Source organism: Apteryx mantelli, chromosome 2 (genome assembly GCF_036417845.1).
Source record: "Apteryx mantelli isolate bAptMan1 chromosome 2, bAptMan1.hap1, whole genome shotgun sequence".
NCBI lineage: Eukaryota > Metazoa > Chordata > Aves > Apterygiformes > Apterygidae > Apteryx > Apteryx mantelli.
The window spans coordinates 152,230,088-152,253,324 of NC_089979.1; the positions used below are offsets into that span (position 1 = coordinate 152,230,088).

Sequence of the window (23,237 nt, forward strand, 5' to 3'; positions counted from 1 at the left end):
TGCACTTCCACTGCCTGCACTCAGTGATAGGAACAGGACTCTGACGTGGAAGGCGGGGGAAGGAAGAGAACTTGAGACAGTATTTTTTTTTCTCCTAACTTTTTAAAGAAGTGTCAAAACTAAACAGTCTGTGTTCAGAAATAACTCCACTGATAACTGTAACTCACAGAGGGGATAGTCTAGACTGCTGCAAATATTAAGGCATGTATGATATCATCTTTTTTTCTTTTTTTTCTTTTTTCAAGTTAACATTGTAGGAACCATGCTCAGATGTGAATCCAAATTCTTCACAGCCATATATAATCTGGAGTTTTTCTTTTGGGGTTTTGGGGGTGGAGGGGGGAGAGGAGAGGCCGGTAGGACTTTTTAGAATTAATTTATTTTACCTGTGGTGTTTAGTAAGTTGACATTAACTTCAGGGAGAAAAGGTTAAGTTTAAAGGGTAAATTTAAGCATCTGTTGAGATTACAATTAATTATGTTATTTGATGATTTCTCAACACAGAGACTGTAGACGTAACAAATAAGATCTGGAGGAAACATGCAGTCCTCCTTGGCTTGCATACCTGTGTCACTTCCAGATCCAGTTGATAACGCTGGCATGATTTAGCCTGCAGAGTTATCACACAGGAACGTCAGACTAGCGCTCTGCGGCCAGAAGGCAGCAGTTAAATTTCAGTTTAACTGCTTGCAGCCAAGTGTCTACAAAGACTTATGCAATCTCCCACTTTCTCCTAGAAAGAAAAGAAACAGAATTTTACAATTAAGAACATTGTTAAACTGTAAATTACTGTAGCTAACCAAATCCAATCATTACCACTAAATAAACTTTTGATTTAATTTTAATCTCCCAATTAAAACAACAAAGGACTTTGCATTTATATATGACTGTTAAGACTTTTTCCCCAGGTGAAACAAGTTTTGTTTTTTTCAGTCTAGTATCCCATTCTGCTGTAAAAATCATTTAACACATTTCTCTCATATAAATTATACTCTCTAGCATGTCAGGTATTTTGGAAATATAAGGTTGTTTCATTAAAATAGTGAACAATTTAAGTGACTGAAAATTTGTTACCATCTTTATCGCAAATAAATTGCTTACTAGCATGTTAATTTATTCAAGACCTCTACTTAACTTCATTTCAATTCTTTTCAGTTCATTTAAGATCTGACATGCATTTTTTATCTCTTTCCTGGAAATATAATCAAAATTTTAAGTGAAACTGTAAAAAGCAGAATGGGGGCAGACTCTCATTTGGACTAAATGGCAATTTGAGTCATGGAGTTGATGGAGCCATTCTCATGCCCACCACGTAAGGATTCTTTCTGTAATTTGTTATTTAAAAAGTCATAGGAATTTTTTTAAGAGGTATTTTTCAATTATTGCACAGGCCTACTGATACTGAATTTGGGTCTTTCTTTTAACCAATTCCTGAGCATAATTCAAAACAAATGTAATAAAAGCATAAACCAAATTCAACTATAAATGAATGTATTTAAATTCAGGTATGTTAAAATATGAAACTGCAACACAAACATGTGAAGAGAAATTCAGAGTTAAGACGGAAATGTTTACTAAGACCAGGGCAGGAGCTGATGCCTTTGTAGGCGAAAGGGAGGGGGAAGGGGAAGGAGAAGCTTAAAGGAAACAAGATATTTTCTCCAGATTCAAGAAAACAAAATGTATCTTTTAAGAAAGAAACCAGCATGCTTCTGCTTTAGCATATGAAAATAAACAAATAGGAGGGCATTTTGCTGCTGCTGTAGCTTCTGCTTTTTTTTTTTTTTTAATACATTTATATTAATCAGAATGACAGAATGACTTTTCAAGTCATCTTGGCCCTGAAAGTGAATATTTTGGACACACTTGTACTTGGCAACATTCTTGTGGAAGAGTAATATACAGGTGCCGTAAACACTGTACACTGTTCAAAATTCTGTTTTTCACAAAAAAAAAAGAAAATCTCCACGTTTCTAGAATTATTGCAACACACTAAAGGCCATTTACAAGATTTTGTTTAGTTAAGTTTAAATTTAAATTAGATACGAGATAGTTGTTAACACACCCCAAGGTGTAAACCTTGTATTGTCATTTTAATAGTCTGGCAACATTTAAAGGTTTTTTTTTTAATCATTTACCAGAAGAAAGATTTTTTGTGTCAGCTTTCAAACCCCAGTGAATCTGGATTAAAAAAAAAAAAAAAAAAAAAAAAAAAACCCAGCAAAAGTTACAGCCCTGGAGAACTCCTTTTATGATGAAAAGGTCTGAATAAAACTTGAAAACATATATATCTGTTAGGGTTTTCTTAATTTTTTTTTCTTAGTTACGAGGGGCAGTAGAGAAAAAACTAACCTTTCACTTACATGCATGAGTTTCAAAAAATATGTTAATATTCATCAAATCAGTACAAACTCCATTAATTTACATTTAAACAAAATTTAATACAGAGATAAGGAAGTTAAGTACTTCAGAGTGAAAGATCTCCCTAGGATGACAAAGTTGTAAAACATCTATATGCAAGACAAGCCAGGGTGCAGTTGCAAGTAAAAAAAATTACACATCGTAGCCAAGGACACACTGTACAAATTAACAGAGAACATATTCACTTTGCATTAATTCTGTTTGTTTTCTTTTTAACGCATATGAGTTCCATAAAGGAAAACTCATGTCCTAAGCTCGCTCACAGTCCCCACACTGAGCACACAACTGCAGCCCCAGGAAGGATGGAAGCACTTTTAGTTTTCTTATGTGCAAGACTAGTTAAAACAAAGTGGTTTATTATTAATGGCACACCTTTGATTTATATGCAACTTGAAGTACTCTTGCCCACTCCAAAAAGCCCCCCTCAGACATGCAGGGCAGTCTCACTAATAACGCAGTGCACTACTGTTCATTAGAAATGCAGGTTCCTCAGAAATATTCACCACAAAATGTGGAAAGTCTTGTTGATCTATACATGTGCCATGTATTTAGTATTCAGTGTTATTCTTCATTTTTCTTTATTTCACGGTAAACCGTTCAATATTAAACAAATTCAAAACTCCTTATTATTTAAGAAACTTATATATGGCATAAAGTTATTCCCCCCAGATCCTAAATATATATTAATGAAAAATAAATGACCTGATGAAATCCTTACCAGTAAAATGCTTAATATTTTGTTGGAGTGGAGCAGGGATTTTTTTTTCTAACTTGCAAATTAAGCTACATTTTTGCAGTGATGATGTTATTTTCTTTGGCTCATTTTATTCAAAATGCTTTGGAAGTTTTTGTCAGAGCCTGGCCATAAGTATTGCTGACTGCTGTATGGAATCGATTTACTGCAACACAGAAATACCAGCTGTTACAGTATGTCCTGAGAGGGATTACCGACTATTCTTAAATTGAAGTTCAATCCATCTTTCCATAAAAATTAGAACCAAAAGCCAGGAACGTAACAGCAGTATCAAGTGCACCTGAGGCATTTACAATACCCAACAGGACTGTTACAAGGAGCCTTTAAAAAGGACTTATTTTTGAAATTTCATTATTCCAGTTGTACCTTGCTTCTATATATCACACTGTATCAGATTTTTCTGGCACCCACCATGTGGAAACAGTGAAATATGTGAAGTGCTGCGATACGCTGCTGAATTTCCACCCGGCCCTTAGTAACCTGTGAGGCTCCTGTAGCGCTTCTGACACCTAGCGGCCGCCCGGCCGCCCCGCGCCTCCCCGGGCCGCCGCCTCCGCTGCCGCCGCCGCCGCCGCCGCCTCCCCGCCGCCCGGGGCCGCCCGGGGCCGCCCCGCGCCTCCGCCTCCGCTGCCGGGGCCGCCCCGCGCCTCCCCGCCGCCCGGGGCCGCCGCCGCCTCCCCGCCGCCGGGGGCCGCCCGGGGCCGCCCCGCGCCTCCGCCTCCGCTGCCGGGGCCGCCCCGCGCCTCCCCGCCGCCCGGGGCCGCCCCGCGCCTCCCCGCCGCCGCCGCCGCCTCCCCGCCGCCGCCGCCGCCGCCTCCCCGCCGCCGCCGCCGCCACCCCACCCGGGGATGCTCTGTCTGTTAACAAACGCACCATCGGCTACGGCGACGTTTCAAAGCCCTCCAAAACCCAGGAAAGGAACTTCCTAAAATTTACTCAAGCGTTTTCATTATTTCTACTTCTTGTGCGTATTTACACTTGAATAAGGACAGGCATATTCCTGTCCCTAGGGCTTTCCAGTTCCAACTACAGATATCCAAAGACAATAAAATTGGATGTCTATAAAAAGAAGAGAAATGTTTCCCTACCTTTAGACAACTCTTGCACACTGTTCAAGCATATTCACCAGCTTCACCCACCCAGCTCAGAAAGGTAACCTAGCTTATTGTGGTGCCAAATCCGCTGGTTATAAATAGCCAGGAATGTGGCAGAAGTCTCCTGGGAACAATTTTCAAAACTGCAAAATCCTAGAGTTACAGCTCTCCAAGGGACAAATATAGAGCCATTTTGCTGCAAATCAGACAAATAAAGGAGCCCCCTTACCCACCGATAAAGGGAAAAAGGGATGAACGTTGCTCCCCATCGTCCATGTTGCCAATACAGGAGCACTAACAACTATGGATGGTGGTGGAGAAAAAAAAAGGGGGTGGGAGACAGACTGCAGCAAGAGCGCTATGATGAATAGCCTTCTGCATAATTTTAGCTGAAGTAGCTTCTTTCTAGCATCATCTATTGTTTTCGATTGAAAGTGACCCCATTAGTCTGCCACGTTTTATTTTAGTCAAGTTCAATTTTCCGAAAAAGAGGAAGTAGGTAAACTGATCCAAATACGCCTTTATAGCAAGCGCTATGCATTTGGAGACAGCACGCGTCAAGACTTTGTTCTATCTTTGACTCCCCATCCACACCTCAATAAACAGCTAACATTTATTTCTGAAAGGTTATTTCACAAGTTACTTAATATTTTTGGCACTTTAATGAGGATAAATAGATTTCCTTCACATTTAAAAGGCAGACTGAAGACATAACTGATTTTAAACTAGTAAATATATAAAAAGTTTAAACCTAGCGATGTTACACATCAGGGGGAAAAATGTAAAAAACAGGTTGTTTGATACAAGAAACCCACTCAACTTATTCTTCTGAAGGATGCTAGTTATGAAGACTAAAACCTTGATTTCCAGAAGCTCAAACAGCAGGCCTGCAAATGGTATTTGAACTACCAGATAGAGATTTCATGTGGAGACAGGAAATTTGACAGCCTTTCAGTGCTGTGTTCAGCATGGGGCCTCAAGTAATTGAATGACTGGGGACATGTATACAAGCCTCCGAAATCTAGTCAGCACAGGAAATTGCTGAAGGAGATTCCCTAGACTGGGAGGAGCAAATCTGCTTTGGTAGACAAAATCTGAATTGAAAATGGTGGTCCACCCTTTTGGAAGTTGTAATGTGACGAGATCTATGGATTCCTTAATCTTTACCGCGCAAGTTGCCACCCGCTCGATCACAGGCTCTGACAGGCGCCTGGAACCCGTTTACAGCTCTCAGCTGGCCTCCAGAGCCGACCAGCAGCCTTGACGGACAGTATACGCACGCTGTCAGCAGGAGCACGCAACAGAGCTCTAACCACGGTGACTACACAGAGGGCACGGCAGGCAAATGTGATGTGACTTCAAAGCCACTGCAGTAGCCAGAAGCTGCCTCCGACTCACGCAGCTGCGGGCATAACGGAAACGAAAAGAGCGGCAAACAACTCTGGTTACAGTCCAACATAAAGCCAGGAATATCTATAGCAACTACCATGTTATTAACTAATATACCAAAACAGAAAGCATGGACTGTCCCAAATTGAAAAGGACAAACCGACAGCTAAGCAGTTAACAGAAAACAGCTGCCTTGACTTTCTCCTGCTCTTGCCATCAGATCAATCTTCTACCACCAGAAGAAGAATTTAAGACTTCTGCATAGTATTTTAGGATGTCTGCTCAGTGTTTTTCATTTTGTTTAGGTTACAGAAACCTTTAGCTTATACCACAGGGACTTTAGATGCAACGACACTGCATTAAAAGGCTTTGAGAATAATAGCTGAGAATTTAGTCCAGATTAAGCATCCATTTAGAACACAAAACAGCTTGACTTTAAATTTAGGCATTTGTGGGGACATCTTTCACAAATGCTCAGTTTGAAACAAGCAGACTTCTGAACTTGTTATATTTTGTAGTATGCCTTGAACTTCATGGCTCAAATTTAACTATGAAGCTTCAAAGCATCAGAAAAGAGATACCTCTGGTTTCTACTTATGGGAAAATTTTTTCTAATGGAAAAAAAGGATGATCAAGATAATAAAACATAAAACATACAACTATTATTAAAAACAGAATATAGAAGAAAACATGCTAAAAAATACTAAGACATTAGAAATGGCTCCACATTAGTGTGTGGCAGTTATTTCCAAGAGCATTCAAGTTTCACTATAATGAACAAACAGTTTCACCAACACCAGAATGACACTAGGCTGAATTCCTGTTGACGTGTTGACGTCGCTATCCAGGCTACATCAGTGAGCCTTTACAATTTTGTTCTTTTTCCCTTAAAGGATAAGCTCACACTAGACCCTTGCCACACAACTCCAACCACTGCCTCATCATGCATTTCCAAAAAGCATGTCAGAAATTTGTGTTTTGAGACCTTTTCTCTTCTGTCATGTTTGACTGAATTTATTCAAAGGGCTCAGACAGGAGAGAAAGGGAACAGCGAAAGCTTTGCTTTCTTCAAAGCTTTGACAGTAAATAAATAAATAAATAAACAGGTTCCTCCTCCTGAAGAGCTCGATCCTATGCCAACTGGAAAAATCTCACACAGACACTCCAGTAGCCATAGTGAAACCGATGTCCCCATTTCCAAACTTTTTCCAAACTTTTTTCCCCGTGATTTTCATTTGCCTCAACTGAGACCTAAAGCCTGTTTATCTAGAGACCACCTTTATTTGAACCCTCTCTAAATACAACTGTGAAGTACTTCAATAATAAGTCAATCTAATATAAAAAATATAAATAAAATATATAACAGTGTAAAAATAGCCTATTTAAGTAATCAAGCAATGTTTTTGCAGTCAGTCCAAATTTTTCTACTCTTAATCTTATCATACATGTGAATTTAAACAGTGAAAGACTTAATGGAATGGACCCTGTCTTTCAGGTTTATGCCTGGATACTGCTAACATACCTTTTGTTACTTAAACAGGTAGCTAAGAGAAGACATTTCTAAAGAATAAACTGTTTTACCTACTGGGTAATGCAAGGCTAGGCAACTGAGTTTGATAACTAACTCCCACTTGTTTGCTACCACATTTTTTCTCTCAAACTAAACACAGTTTTGAGAAGCACACAGATTCAGCCCAATAGATCCTATTATTTATAGCACCTCTAAATTAGACTTAAGTTCCCTGAACTCAAAGAAGGAAGAAGAGAAATCAGACTAGCTAGATCACAGCAGAGGCACTACAAACTTTCTTCAGTGCTGCTTTGCCAGCCTGCCTCAACCCTATTCCAGAGATGACATGCCATTATAAAATATAATATTGTCTTCATGTCTACTTGTTCACTGACCTCTCTGGCAAATGACATTTTAAACTATATAAATACCTCTTAAGTAGGAACTGAACTGAAACATGCATTAACTTTCTCATGGGCATTTACAGAAACTTTTATCAAAAAGTATGGCTTTTCAGTCAGTCAAATGTGCTATCCTTTAGGGAAGATTTGTTCTTTTTCTTCTCAGCTCCTCTTTATGGATTTCTTGAATGTATACTGTCCAATTTACTTCTGTGCCTAATAAATAACCAGTGCTCATGAAAAAAAAAGTTATTACCTACACCAACCATTCTGGAAAAAAATAACGCTGTGATATTTTTCAAAAACCAAACCTCAGTATCTTGATTTGAACTTTTTCACCAATTTCAGAGATCTTCAGACAAAAAAGCATTTGAAGGCACTTCAGGCTAATTCATAAGATGTCAAGTGTAATTTTATTTATTGTATATTAAAACAAAAGTTTTAGACAGATCCTTGCTACCTTAAAACACAGCCAAGCTACAAGTGAAATACATTCAATAAACAGCATAGACAAAATTGCAACAGTGGCAAGACTGTTTGCAACCTGCACCTTCCCCGTCTTTAACATAAAAAACCCTACATGAGTTCTGTTCAGAACTCATATAATTTTAAATGTCAGTGTTGCAGCTGAGCACATTCCTTTAAATACATTAAAACATTCCTTTTAATACATACACTAAAGCTAAAAGTTTAATTTAAAACAGCATCACTATAGTGCATGTCAGATACCCTTAGATCCAATTTTCTGCAAATAAAATGTACCAACTGAGAGAATAATATTAGTTTAATAAACTAGTTTAATAAAACTATTCATTAAAATGTGACCTAAGTTATGTCTTGGATCAAAGGTTGCTCTTTTGGTTTGAATTACTGGTTTGGGTACACTTTAACACTTTTCCTCTAGCTGCAAACTATTCCTTTCCTTGGAAAATACCTGTCAGCAGGTACCACCGCCTCTCCAGTAATTACCCGCACAGTTTTGTTCTGGCATGCTTTCTTGTCAGTCTACTTGACAAATGTAAGAAGTAACTAAATTAAATGATAAACCTTACCTGCCCCCAAAATATTGAAAAATCAACAACTTCAGCAATTTCTATAAAGGAGAAAGTTCAGCAAAACCTGCTGCAGTTATCTGATAACCTCAGCACTCCCTAACAGATAATTATCTAAGCTTTGCAACAAAGGGCTCTGTGACTCCATTTTTAGCAATATGGTTCACATTTTGACATTATTATAATGCAGTTTGATTCCACATCCACAAAAGCTGATGGCAAATCTCCAACTGCTAGAAATTAAAAACAGGATTAAGACCATGCTTAATAAAATACTAAATATTTCATTCCTTTAAGTAAAGTTTATCTAGGTATTTGTGTCAACAGCATGCTTAACTTCATAGTCCTGTGGCTTGACAAAAAAATGCTTGCATCAATTTTGAGGTCAGTTAAACAGCTGTGTCCAAAAACCATCCTCACAGATACATAAATATTCAAATATTATTAACCCAAATTCAGAACTATCCCCTACAATGTTAGAATGTTATTTTTCAAACTCAAAATTTTTTACATTACTAGAGCAAAATAAGGGGGGGGGAGATGTTTTAAAATACTTAAATACTTTCATATTTTATTACAGAAGATAGTTTTTAACCACCCCTTTTTTTCCAGATTACCTAATTTTCCAAACTTTACCCTTCCTGCAGTAACTTTCCATAAACCACTTCTGCCTAAATGTGATATTCTTTAATGGAGGGAGAAGACTGGGGGAAGGAGAACAAAAAATGAATAATTAAACAAAACCTATCTGTCATTAGAAAGCAAAAGCAGAATAAACTTCTCTTTCTTAACTTATATTTTTATTTAAAAAACACTTGCCATATTAAAAAACACTTGCCATAATAATTTTCACTGTAACCAGTTTTAGGCTGTTTCTTTAATGCGAGTTTTTCAAATTTAGCATCAGCAATCTGAAAAGTATAGTCCTTTTTGGAAAAAGTTCTGATTTAGTAGGTGACAATTTATTAGTTGCATCTTGAGCATATGTAACAAAAAACTTCCTTACATATACAGGTGCACAGTAAAAGATGTACTGCACTTGGGCCGAGAGCTAGTCAGAAGAAGTATGCACATTTGATTTCCAGAATTTTACAAGCTTTGCAAGCCAAATTGCTCTGGGTTGTTAAGTTTTGTAAAAGAAAACAAAGCTGAAGCTGAATAACTTGGCAATTACTCCATCCGCAGCCCCTGCACAGTTCGTACATCAAGCATACCAGACACTCCTTGCAGTCTTCTGTTCTTCCCTATAAACTGCCGTGACCACCCTTCTTCTCAGTATCCTTGAATTTGCCGATTGCGCCCAACTCCCAACGCCTGCTTAAAGCTCTCCCTCTGCCTCGTGCCCTTCCCTATCGCTCTCCCTGAGCCTCTGCCCCTTGGCAAGCTCTGGCAGCGCCACTCCATCAAGTCCATTGTGTGACTTGTCACCTAAGACACTCTTCCTTCCATTTGTGCTTTCATTGCCTTCATTTCTTCCATTTCCCTCCTTTCAGGAGTGAAGGTCCCTCCTTTCAGACCTAGCCATCCCAATTCCACCTTTCAGTTCCTTCCGTCACACCTATACTCATCTTACCTTTTCCTTGGGTAGCTTGCTCTTTACCCACTATTCTTATCATGAATCCATGATCCTCCACTAACAATACTTGCCTTTACCCCTTTCCTTGCAAACAGCCCTGCTTCCTCATATGGTCATTTGCTTCTATTTCCCCTTCAGTTTCTGCTTCATCCAAATTTCATTTCCACTCTTCTCACCACCGTCTCAGCCCTGAAGTCCCTTTCTGTTTTTCACAGCATTGCTTTTGAAACCTAGATTCACTTCCTTGATCTATTCTTGATCAGCAGGTCCTTGTTTTGCCAGTCTCCAAATATCTCCCTTAAGGCTCTCCCCTTTCTTTTAGAACATGGATTAGTTTCTTCACACAGGCAAGACACCTTACATTTATGACATATGTAAACAGTAGCAGAGAGAAATAGGAGATTCTTTTGTCTGCAGCCCTGCACTGTCTCCAGGCTCCAACTATGCTCAAAGCAGGATTTTCCAGTGTTCTCACCTACGTATTAATCAATGCTCAGTAATACCTGGAACATTCCCTAAAAATTGTGGAACAGATTGTATAAAGGTTCCAGAGTGATACATCACAATACAATGAGATATGGCAACGCTCCAGGCTTTATTTATTCCATGAACACAGTCTGCACATGATTATGGAGAAATTTAATTAGCAGAAAACAGACCAATTACAATTAATTCTAAGTTCTGTCTACTCAATCTATATGGCCTGATTTACATTCCCACTGCAATAGGAGTGCTAGCCTCTGAGATTCAAGTCATATATTCAAGTTTAAAGACTATATAACATAAATCTTAGATTCTAGTGGATGAAGAGTTAGATTCAAGGCAAGAGAGAAACTTTATGTCAAGTTAACACTGCAGTGAAGACAAGCTCTCAGATTTCACTTCATTTGGCCCCCCCCAAAATATATTCAATCTTCATGAAGAAAATAATTAAAATGATAAAAGGTCAATAAACGCAAATGGTAACAGAATTCTACTTGGCAGTATTACTTACATGAAGAATTTTCTCTGTTTTTCTTGTTCAACTCACAGTTTAATGCATTACTTTATGTCTTAATGTATACCAGGAAAACACAGGATATGCAAAGAGTCCAAGTTAATGTTGCTGTTGGAAACTTAATGTTTGCATTTCCTGGATTTTGCAATTTTAACTAGGTGAACAATACTGCATTGATTCTGTTTTGGCTTTTGCTACAAATACCAAAGTATTTTTCCTTATTTTGTCTGAAACTGTATAAATCACAGCTAAGCAGTTTGATAGTGAACCTTTGACACTTTTAATTATTCATACTGGTCTCTCCAACTTACATATCTTGTACAGATTATTAGGCAATCATGAGGGTAATGCTATGCAAAATAGTAAGCATACGCGCTCTAACAATTATAACTAAATAAAAGCGTAGAAACATTTTTTAAAATCTGATGCTTTGAAAATTAAAGCACAGAAGTGCAGAAGTCTTGAAGCAATGGAAAAATATTCTACAGTAAAAAATGTTTCTTTAAGATGGTGTCATTGAAGATTGCATAATAGTGTGAAAAAGTTAAAACAGGAATGCACAAATTACTGTAGCTGCCTCCTTACGCTCCTATGAGAGGGTGTAACAAGGGGCAGTTCTATCTTCCCTCTAAATCCAAAACCTAAGGCAGCTAGAAACTCTGAATTCAACTTAAGTGCAGCTTATTGAGGAACTATATACACTGTACAAAAATTACAATTACTGTCTCAGTGTGCGCTCCTTGCATTAATACCCTCAAGGTGGTAAGATAAGGAAGTGAACAGTGACTAGTGTTGAGCTGGAACTCTTGGCTTCTACTTTGACAGATATTTTAAAGGCACAACATTGATAAATGTCATTCGAATACTTACTTTGTTAATCATTCTGCGTTCTCAGAATTAAGAAAACGTGCAAAATTGTCTATGTTCTTGGGATCAGTTTAACAGGAAGGAATCTGATCCCTGGTACTTGCTCCATTCTCCCCATTTGCTCCTCCCAGAGAAGTCTCAGAGAATTCATGCTGACAGCTTATGCCGAACACCTTCTTGACCACTGGTCCCTCATGCAGGAATACCCACAATTTATAAGGGACTGTCATAACAACCATTCATGACCAGTAACTGACTCCTCAGCATCATAATAAGTTCTGAGTCATAGGTTTTCCTTATTTGTAGAGCTAACCTTATTGGTAACTGATGTCTGTCCCTCTTGTGCCCATCAGTGTGGATGGCTTTTATAGAGTATGTTAAATAAGAGGCAGATACTGAGAAATTTGCTATAAGACTGACTACAGTACTGCCCAACCAAAAAAGCATGAAACAGATGTTTGTATTAATACAAACTTACTGAAAAGTTAAGCATAGAACCTTACATTGCTGCCTTGCATGAAGGAGAGATGAAAGCTACACAGACCCTAGCTGAATGTGCCTTCATACTACTAATGTCGATGCCTCAGTAAGATCATAAAAGTAAATATAAACAGAAACCCACTTGGAGTATTTTGCTGGGAACAGCATCAACAACTGTCTCAGCAAGAACAGCATTGCTAAAGTTCCCTGAGACTGCCGAAACTTACGATGAGACCTGCAAAATCCAGTGGAACATTTACTTTAGGGACGGGGACAAAGAATTGACAGCAGGAAAATACCAGGCAAAATGCAGCAACATATGTTCCTAAACATTTCACTGAGGAGATCAGATGGGTGAGATCTTGCTACAACCGGTAAAGATGATGATGACTATGACACTTCTGAATCCAATGCATATAATTAGGATACAGGCAGAGAGAACAGAATAAATTGGTTCATGAATACCAGAAGTGGATGTAGTATGGCATCATACACAGTAGTGGAGATTCAGACTGACTAATACCAATTAAGATGGCATATTTAACACACTGGGGCAGTAGCAAGGAGGGGAATATAACAGCAGTAATTTCCTTCTGGTTCCAATGACACTTTAGCATAAGTACATGCCTGGGAAACTACCCAGTAGATGCTAACTATAAAGGTATCATGGAATATTCTGCCCCAAGAGCCCTTACCATGCATTTAGTGAAAGGGCTTGATTTTGGCAGTAGAATGTCAGTGCCAAGTTCTTCTAGATCTCAGCTGCAGATCTCCTGACATTTGAAACAGGACAAGAAACAGATCTCTTTGCCAAGGGGATTAAGGAGGTGCTTTTGTTTCCTTCTGGACCATTTTGCCTTCCATTAAGGCCTTCATGACTTGCACTAAAGGAGAGATTTAAGTTAGCAAAGCGAACCATGAAGGTGGTTTGGGGGGATATATTTTTTCTTTGGGGGGTGTGTGTGTAATTTTTGAGGTTCTGTATAGGGTCCAAAGGCATTCTTGGAGCTTATCAAATCAAATTTTTGTTCTGTAACTCTTGAGTTATAAAGCAATGTGCATATATAACACTTCTACAGGATACGATACTCTGGGAGACTGAGCCTCTGGGAGACTGAGCCTCTGGGAGACTGAGCCTCTCATCACAGGATGTACTATGTATAATTTACTCAACATTTGAACCAATGAAGCCTGCCTTATACCAATGACTATACTAACAGCTAACAATTTTGAAGCCTGTTGCTTTCAGCGGGAATCTTGCTACCATCTCCTACTTTTGATTACATAATTCTCAAAATTAGTCTAAAAGGAAGAAGCAAAATTTATTGACACAAAGTCATCATTTTTAACAAAACTTGATAGTTCACCAAAGTTCTAACTGAATTCATGAACAGAACCTTAAGAAGTTAAACCCATGTTCATGAAAAGGTCCCTGGCTTCAGGTGAACGTTATTTCTTAAACCATGGGTACCTCTAAAATGATCTTAAGCAGAAGGATACCCTTATCCTTCTATATCTATCCAGAAGGATAGTTTCTTACAGTATCTTTTGTTCTCATTCTGAACAGATAAACTAAAACAGGGTTTACCAAATTTCTTTACATGCTCCTAAGATCTCCTTATTGAGAGAAGGACACCTGTCAATACTATGTCCACAAAATCAGTGGGTCTGAAGCTCTTTCTTTTCCCGTGAACAAAGGTTCAATAGCCACAGTCCTGACAATTTGGAATAGGAAGCCCTAAAAGCGAAGTTGTCTATTTCTGGAATCCCTCTGCCATTAAGATTCCTCTCCATTAAAGTTCCTCTGCCATTAAAGACTTTTTCAAAACACGAGAGTGGGCATTATTGCACTCCTCCCCCTATTGCTACAGGCCTGCTTCCTAGTCCAGGGCAGATGACCGCACCAATGAAATCACTGAAGTAAGATAATTCTGTTTACCCATGATCAACTCCTTGGCATGTAGGAGGGCAGGTCCTAATATTGGAATAAGACTGCTGTTTCACTCCTACAGAAATTCCCTCTGATAAAATGCTGTCCATGGATTCTTTTCTTACAGCTAAGGCAACAGACCTCTCCTCAGTGCCACTGTTTCAAGTCAGTCTCCTACCTTCAAGAATGATGCAACACGAAAAATTCAGATGCTGCCCTACCAAACTTAAACATCTACAGAACTGGAACGTCTCTCTGCAGTTCTGCAGAACTGAAGGGGCTATGAAAGGAGAAAGACCAAACAAACACGAAGAGCCAGGAAGCCTCCTCTTTCCTACTGCTCCCTACATGGAGGTGAGGGGAGAAGTCACAATGTATACACAAAATCCTTTCAACTCCCACTTCTCCCTTTCTAAACCTATGATGATTTTTAGGGTTATGTACCAAATCCCCATCAAAGACTTACATTACTACTAACAGTTGTGGAAAGTTCAGGTGGGACTTAAATGAACAGATCACATTGCAATTACAATTTACACCTACATTAGCCATTCCCATCATGACCATAATAGCAATGCAACACTCACAAGAAGGAAATCTGCTGTCTCTAATGTATAGATTAAGGCTATAGAACAATCAACACTAAACTTTTTTGAAAGTTGCTGCTTGTTATGGAGAGTTCCAAAAAACAATTTAGCAATAAAATCAAATATGTAACAGCTATCAATTTATACTAGACCAAAGGATTTTGGTCTGTACAAAATTAGACCAAATTTTCTAAATTCCTCTTGAACAGCTGTCCCCTTTTTAGATGGTATTACACATTCTGTACATCTAGAAAGAGAATCACTTGGTTAATGCCTTTAGGAAAGAGCTCTGCTTATATTTGCCTTCATGAAACATGCTTGCACTCTGAGCAGAATCCAAATGCACAAAGGATCAAGCCAAATTTTACCAAGACTGCCCAGATACCAGAAAAACATTTCTGCATGGGAATATTCAAAAATATGATAATCTTTAAATGTTATAAATCCAGAGAGTTTCCAAAAACTTTCAGTCTAAACAGTTCTAAGCCAGAAGAGGGAGCTCTTGCACTTTTCAAATAAGCATAAGTCAACAGGTTTTCATCCTGTCTTTGGTAACAAGAAAGGAGTTCTCATCTCATGCCACATACATACGTTTGCATCTGGTTGCTTAAAGAGCAAATATACAACAAGAATCTAATACGAAATTTTAAGATATATAATGTTTTAATTATGCATGATTGATATAGATCCTAAAACTTGGTTAAAAAATAGCATTATTCATCCCTCCCTTTGTCAAAGCAATCATTTTCTTATCATGCAAACAGCATTGCAAAGCTAAAACCACATTGTCTGCAAACTGCTTAACAAATCAAATCACATACTATATAAACAATGACATAATAGGTCTGAAACCCCCTGAATTTCATAACAGTGAAGGAGTGTTCCTCCTGTCTTTCATTTTAAATGGAGTAAGACAGACTACAAGTCTTGTCAGGAATTATAAGAAACAAGGAACCGGATTTTGCTAATTTTAGGGAAGGAAACTGAAGAAGCACAAATTAAAATAAATAATTGCAATTTATTACTGCAGAATACATGTGTTGTATTTTGTTTATTTTTTATGAAAGTGTTGTTTTTTAAAATGACTCAACAAGGAAGACATATAAATAAAGCATTCATTTTTTTTCTGCTAATGAAGATAAACAAGTATTTCATGGATTCTGTGGACTGCTTCCTTACTGTGAAGGTGATATTTATCCAAAATAATGGTAAATCACAAAGAAGTAAAAGGGGACCATATACAAGATTTAATTGCCTGTTTCATCAAAATACATTCCTCAGACTTCACCAGATTTATCACTGTGATACAAATTACATTTTCTAGTTCGAGTGAAAATTCATGGAATAGAATGGATTGGACAGTTAAAAAGATCTTGTTACAGTGAATTTCTGAGTCATTTCTATTCAAAGTATACACACAGAGTGAATTACTTGGTTTGAAATTGAAGTAACACACCTTAAACCTGGAGATAACTTGTGTTATGTTTCAGTAAAAATAAACTCATCATGCAGGACTATTCCATGCTCCTTGTTTTTATTAAGGAGAGCTGTTTATTGAAAATGCAGTAGAATTATCCAAGATTGAGCCAGTCTTTATTTTTATCTGTAACAGTCTAGTAAAGAAGTGTCCAACCAATATGTTCCTATTGAAAAAAGTCAATTTGTGACAACTTCTCACTAGAAAATTATGCCAGTTTGAAGAGGAATGATGTTTAAGATCTAAGATGCAATTTGTGGTGAATATAGGAAGTCATGTATCTCAATCTTCCAGTAGTTTGAGTTCCAAGTGAGCTCTCCAGTTTCCTCAGTCAAGTCCCTTTCTGCTCTTCTGATCAATAACTTGATCCTTAGCCTTCCAGTTTCTAGGCCAGTGCTCTGACCCTGGAGCTGCTGGATACATAGTTTCATTTTTCCATGGGAAACACGGCAACATTCTGGGTTTCTTCCCAAAGCAAATGAAGAAAATTTTTTCTGTTCCTTACTGAAGTCTGCATTTCCCACACAACTCTAAGTTTAATCAGAAATCTAAAACTTAGCATCATCATATTCCAGCAGCCAGTTAGCCACTCAGTCTATCTAACTTTTATCTTGAACATCTTAATATTCTTGAACAAATGCTTTGTGCTTAAAAGCAGAACTGATAAACAGTAGAACTACTCATCAATGACAAAGCCAGTCTAACTGTAACAGTCTTTTCTATAAAATCTGAAAATTTGGCCTCATGATAGAAAAACAATGCTTAGAATATTCTCATTGCATCTGCTATGACTTTTAACTAGGGAGGTAGAGGAGGAGAAGAAGAAAAGCAGTAAGGATAAAAAGCAGGACAAAACAAGCAGTAATATTTGCTGCCTAATTTCACATCATTAGCAGGTTTTTCAGTATAGTAATGCAATTATGAAGTCTGAATTTCATCCAGTTTCATAACTAATCTTCTCACTCATCAGTAAGCTTCAGATCTGTGAAAAATATTACTAAGTATAACTCTATTTTTCATGGTATACTATGTGCCAAAATATCACTGTCACAGCTCATGTCAGGTACAGCAGTATGATTACAGCTTGCTAAGAGGGTCTTGACATATAACTTAATTTTCACAAATATTGCAATTGTTACTCCTAACATTATAAAATAATTTAAACAAACATTTGGACCTAGAAGTTAATTCCCTAAAAGTTAAGTGGATACCAGAATATATTTCCTCATTATGCAGCCCACCAGTCTGAAACAAAACAAACACCAGCTTTCAGCTGAAAGTAATATAGCCACCATCAGCAAGGCAGTGGGAAGGAAATGGAAATACAAAAGCACCCTAAGCACTCTGAAAGGGTTTTTCAGCGTACTCTGAAATCTTGCGCCTAGCATCCTAACGGAAAATCATTCAAACACCTAAAACGCAATGATGATACCATCCTGGTAGTCTTTGATGTTAAGCTACTGGACTACAGAGTTTGATTAGCGATGGTCAGAAGACAATGTATGCAGGATTTTTACTGGATAAAGTTTTGACCAGAACTTTAGAGATCCAAATTATTTTTTTCAAAATGAAATTTCTCTTCATTCAAATGTTCAAGCATAGGGAAAAGAAATACTATTTTCTTTTGAAATAACTCATTTTAAAATATCTTACTACCCAAGATATTCTTGAAAACCAAAATTTTGTTTCTCCATGGTCAGTTTCTCTGGTTTTCAATATCTTTTCTGGTACCATGTCATTCCTTCCTTCCTGTCCATAGCTGGGAAAGTAAGGGGGCAGGAAGGAGGAAGAGAGAAAATTCTGTTTTCACAGTGTTTTCCAATGTTCTCCAAAGAGGAAGAAAAGAGACCCATAATTTGTCAACCTGTAGATACAAGCCCTAGCTTACTGAAGTAATAACTTTTTTAAAATATTATTTCACATCTAAACCAAGACAAGCAGAGAGTGTACACAAAATGAACAGATAAATGATAAACATAGAAAAAAACAAAGGTTAAGGGCACATTAAATGTACAGGTAAAAACATGTAAATAATCAAAGAGTGTATTTTAAAGACCAGCAGAGAGTGCCATTGTGTTTAATATATATCATACACATTGGCACAAGAGAGGATGAACAAGATGTTGTTAATCTCCTTCTCCTCTTCTGACTGCAGGCAACTATCAGTCCAGAACTAGGACTTTTATCTTTGCAAGCAATGCAATATTCACAGTATTGACTGGTGTTTTTCAGAAAAATTCTTTTGTACTGATGTGCTTGGGTAAGATAGAATAACCACACTGGACACAGCCTAGCCTCTAATCCCCCAGCCCCCTTCACTGGCAACTGCAGCAACAGGGTTTACAGAATACAGGCATACCTCGTTTTATTACGCTTCGCTTTATTGCTCTCTGCAGATAATGCATTTTTTACAAATTGAAGGTTTGTGGCAACCCTGTGTTGAGCAAGTCTGTCAGCGCCATTTTTCCAACAGCATGTGCTCACTTCATGTTTCTTTGTCACATTTTGGTAATTCTTGCAATATTCCAAACTTTTTCATTATTATTATATCTGTTATGGTGATCTGTGATCAGTGATCTTTGATGTTACTATCGTAATTGTTTTGGGGTGCCATGAACTGTGCCCTTATAAGATGGAGAACTTGATCGATAAATGTTGTGTGTGTTCTGACTGCTCCACCGACCGGCCGCTCCCCCATCTTTTGCCCTCTCCTCGGGCCTCCCTATTCCCTGAGACACAACAATATTGAAATTAGGCAATTAATGACCCTACAATGGCCTCTAAGCATTCAAGTGAAGAGTTGCACATCTCTTACTTACTAAATCAAAGGCTAGAAATGATTAAGCTTAGTGAGGAAGGCATGTCGAAAGCCGAGAGAAGCTGAAGCGAGGCCTCTTGTGCCAAGCAGCTAGCCAAGTTGTGAATGCAAAGGAAAAGTTCTTGAAGGAAATTCAAAGTGCTACTCCAGTGAACACACGAATGATAAGAAAGCAGAACAGTCTTATTGCTGATATGGAGAAAGTTTCAGTGGTCTGGATAGAAGATCAAACCAGCCACAACATTCCCTTAAGCCAAAGCCTCATCCAGAGCAAGGCCCGAACTCTCTGCAATTCTATGAAGGCTGAGAGAGGTGAGGAAGCTGCAGAAGAAAAGGTTGAAGCTAGCAGAGGTTGGTTTATGAGGTTTAAGGAAAGAAGCCATCTCCATAACATAAAAGTGCAAGGTGAAGCAACAAGTGCTGATGTAGAAGCTGCAGCAAGTTATCCAGAAGATCTAGCTAAGATAATTGATGAAGGTGGCTACACTCAACAACAGATTTTCAATGTAGACAAAACAGCCTTGTATTGGAAGAAGATGCCATCTAGGACTTTCATAGCTAGAGAGGAGAAGTCAATGCCTGGCTTCAAAGCTTCAAAGGACAGGCTGACAGCAAGGGAACTAGAATTGACTGCAAGAGAACTAGAATTAGAAGTGGAGCCTGAAGATGTGACTGAATTGCTGCAATCTCATGATCAAACTTTAACGGATGAGGAGTTGCTTCTTATGGATGAGCAAAGAAAGTGGTTTCTTGAGATGGAATCTACTCCTGGTGAAGATGCTGTGAACATTGTTGAAATGACAACAAAGGATTTAGAATACGACATCAACTTAGTTGATAAAGCAGTGGCAGGGTTTGAGAGGATTGACTCCAATTTTGAAAGAAGTTCTGTTGTGGGTAAAATGCTGTCAAACAGCATCACATGCTATAGAGAAATCCTTTGTGAAAGGAAGAGTCAATCGATGCGGCAAACTTCATTGTTGTCTTATTTTAAGAAATTGCCACAGCCACCCAGCCTTCAGCAACCACCACCCTGATCAATCAGCAGCCATCAACACTGAGGCAAGACCCTCCATCAGCAAAAAGATGATGACTCGCTGAAGGTTCAGATGATGGTTAGCATTTTTTAGCAACAAAGTATTTTTTAATTAAGGTATGTACTTTTTTTTTTAGACATAATGCTATTGCACACTTAATAGACTACAGTATAGTGTAAATACAACTTTTATATGCCCTGGGAAACCAAAAAATTAGTGTGACTTGCTTTATTGCAATATTCGCTTTATTGGGGTGGTCTGCAACCAAACCCGCAATATCTCCGAGATATGCCTATACCTAACTCCATGCCCACCACCAACCACCCTTGTGATACTATCACCCTTAGTACAAAAGACTAAAAGCCATAAAAACTGTAATATATCAAAGGATAAGAGCAAGATCAAAGATATTAGCAATCTCATGGATGCTTGCATAATAGTTTTCAACATGAAAATGCACTGATATTTGAAAAATACACCCCTGTTGCATGAGGGGCAACTAATAAAGAGAAGAAAAAAGAGCAAATAGCAAAGCCTCAGAAAATGGCAGTTTGACCTGGGAGTACCTTTCTTCTCAACCATAGATCTGGTTATAAATTTAACCCTGAGTAAACACATAAAATGCACCAACTATGCACTCAAGAAGTTCTTCATTACCATTAAAAGCACCATAACAGCCTGGAGGAAGACAGAGATGGGTTGAGTTTGAGCTGGCCACCGTTCTCCCCTTCCCTTTGCTGTTTTGAGACCGGAGGAGTTTAAAACCGGCCAGCAGCAGCGAGTCAACCTGATTCCTGAAGCTGAACAGTCAGCAGGGAGCAGCCCAGCCAGCCTCTTGTGCCCCACAGTGGCAGAAAGCAGCCGTCATGCGACAGGTAACCAGTCACTTCTTCAAAGTGCCTAAGCTTTTAAGGGAAGGAAATCAAATTTGCAAAGGCCAGTGAAGTTTTTCACCCTCTTCACTGAATCAAGAAAAGGAAAAACTGTCTATGATAAGCAGCTGCTCTATTATGACACAGCTCAGCAAGTCAGACACCAGGATCTACTGCAGTCACACGGCCGAGGGACACCCTTCCGAGCTAAAGATAAGGTTACGAATGAACGGCTTTGCGCCTTCGCAGTGAAGATTTTTAGATCCCACAGACCACACCTAACACTTCTGCCCAACACTTCCCTGAACAGATAAATAGATTTTGACATCACTCGATTGTAGGCTAAAGGCCACAAGGCTTGGTTAATTCCTCTCTATGACTACTTCCTACACATACTTAATTTATTTTGTCTTTTCTTTCAACCCAAAATAAACCCACCCTTGCCTGTGGGTTTGAGCCAATCTGCAGAATCAAGTCTGTACAAGTGCAAGGGGGAAATAGAAAAGTACGAAGGCAATGGAAAAAAAAATTGCCTTGGCCCTCGCTGAGAGCTAAAGGAAGCCCTGAAAACATGAGGAACATGAAACAACTATGATCGTGCAATTTGCAATCAAGTTTCTTTGCAAACTTTGCTAAGGGCACCTGCAGTATCCAATAGCCTCATCATAAAATCTAGCTTGTAAGTGGAACGTGGCTCCTCCTATAAATCCGGCAAGTACATCTTGAAACAACCTCAATGCTCTGCCCCCACCATTACTTTGGAAGGCTGCTCTGGAACTGCACCCCATGGATGGTTACAAGGTTTCCACTTCCTGTCCTAACACAGTAAATGGCCAACTGAGGCTCATTCGATCTTTTAATCAGTATTATTCTGTAGTTCTCACAGTTCTTCACTCAATTCTGATATACGCCATGCTTCAAGTTTATTTATATGCAATGTTCTTCTCACCTTTCAATCTTTGATTTGCTGAGCTAAATAAGCCAACCTCTTGGCCTCCCATCACAATAATTTTCCATTCACACCTAATCTTTACTGTACTCTTACTTGCACCTATTGTAGTCACAACAGTTTCTCTCAAGCATCAGTCACCTGAAATGTGCACATCCAAGGTTCTGCCAAAGCTTTGTACAACAGCACCTTATTTCTGCTGACACCTTGCTCTATGCACCTCGATAGATCACGAGCGACACAGTCATTTTTCCACAGTTGCAATATACTGGCAATTCATCAGTTTTCTTTTATCAACTAACCTCAAATATCTTTTGTCCTCTATCTCCTCTGAGTTTTCCATTCTCCCTTTTCAGCAAAAATACTTTCAAATAGTCTCCAAACACATGATTTTCTGTATTCTGTTACTTCAGTCTGTAAGGCCATCTCATTTTTACTACATAACATTACCATCTTTCTTATAAGTAATACTGACCAACTTTGGGTCATCCAGAAAGTTCACAAGTGCACAGACATGTGCATTCTAAGATACTGTGATGATTTTATTAACTTTAAATTAGATGTCAAAACCAGTCCTGGAGACCACACATGCAATGTCTCCCCAGCTGAGGAGAAATTTGTAGTATTTATCTCTATTTATCTCTATTTATCTAGGGGATTGTCTGTCTCATTCTGATCATTGTATTTACAACCTAAGCAATAGAGTGCTGAAATATTTCTTAAAGATTTGGTGTTAAAACAGCTAGGTATAGGTTTAGCCTTATACCTACCATTATGAATGCCAGGCAAATGTTTAATAAATACACTATTACACCTCTACTTTAAGTAACAGTAACTATATAAGATTAAAGTGACAAAATGAAGCATACAAGTTAGGAGATCACAGAATCACAGAATGGTTGAGGTTGGAAGGGACCTCTGGAGATCATCTAGTCCAACCCCCCTGCTCAAGCAGGGTCACCTAGAGCACATTGCACAGGATTGCATCCAGGCGCGTTTTGAATATCTCCAGAGAAGGAGACTCCA

General features: G+C 38.5%; 1 protein-coding gene across 7 annotated transcripts in view; it reads right to left on the minus strand.

The window, feature by feature from the left end:
- MPP7 (MAGUK p55 scaffold protein 7) overlaps positions 1 to 23,237 on the minus strand; it is a 181,159-nt gene that overhangs the window by 131,786 nt on the left and 26,136 nt on the right. For all 7 annotated transcript variants that reach the window (XR_010883523.1, XM_067291837.1, XM_067291841.1 and 4 more), the window contains one exon: positions 566 to 733. Coding sequence is in view for 6 of the 7 variants with exons in the window: in XM_067291837.1 (XP_067147938.1) it covers positions 566 to 602 (37 nt within the window). In the remaining variant the exon portion in view is untranslated. The remainder of the gene's footprint in view (positions 1 to 565; positions 734 to 23,237) is intronic.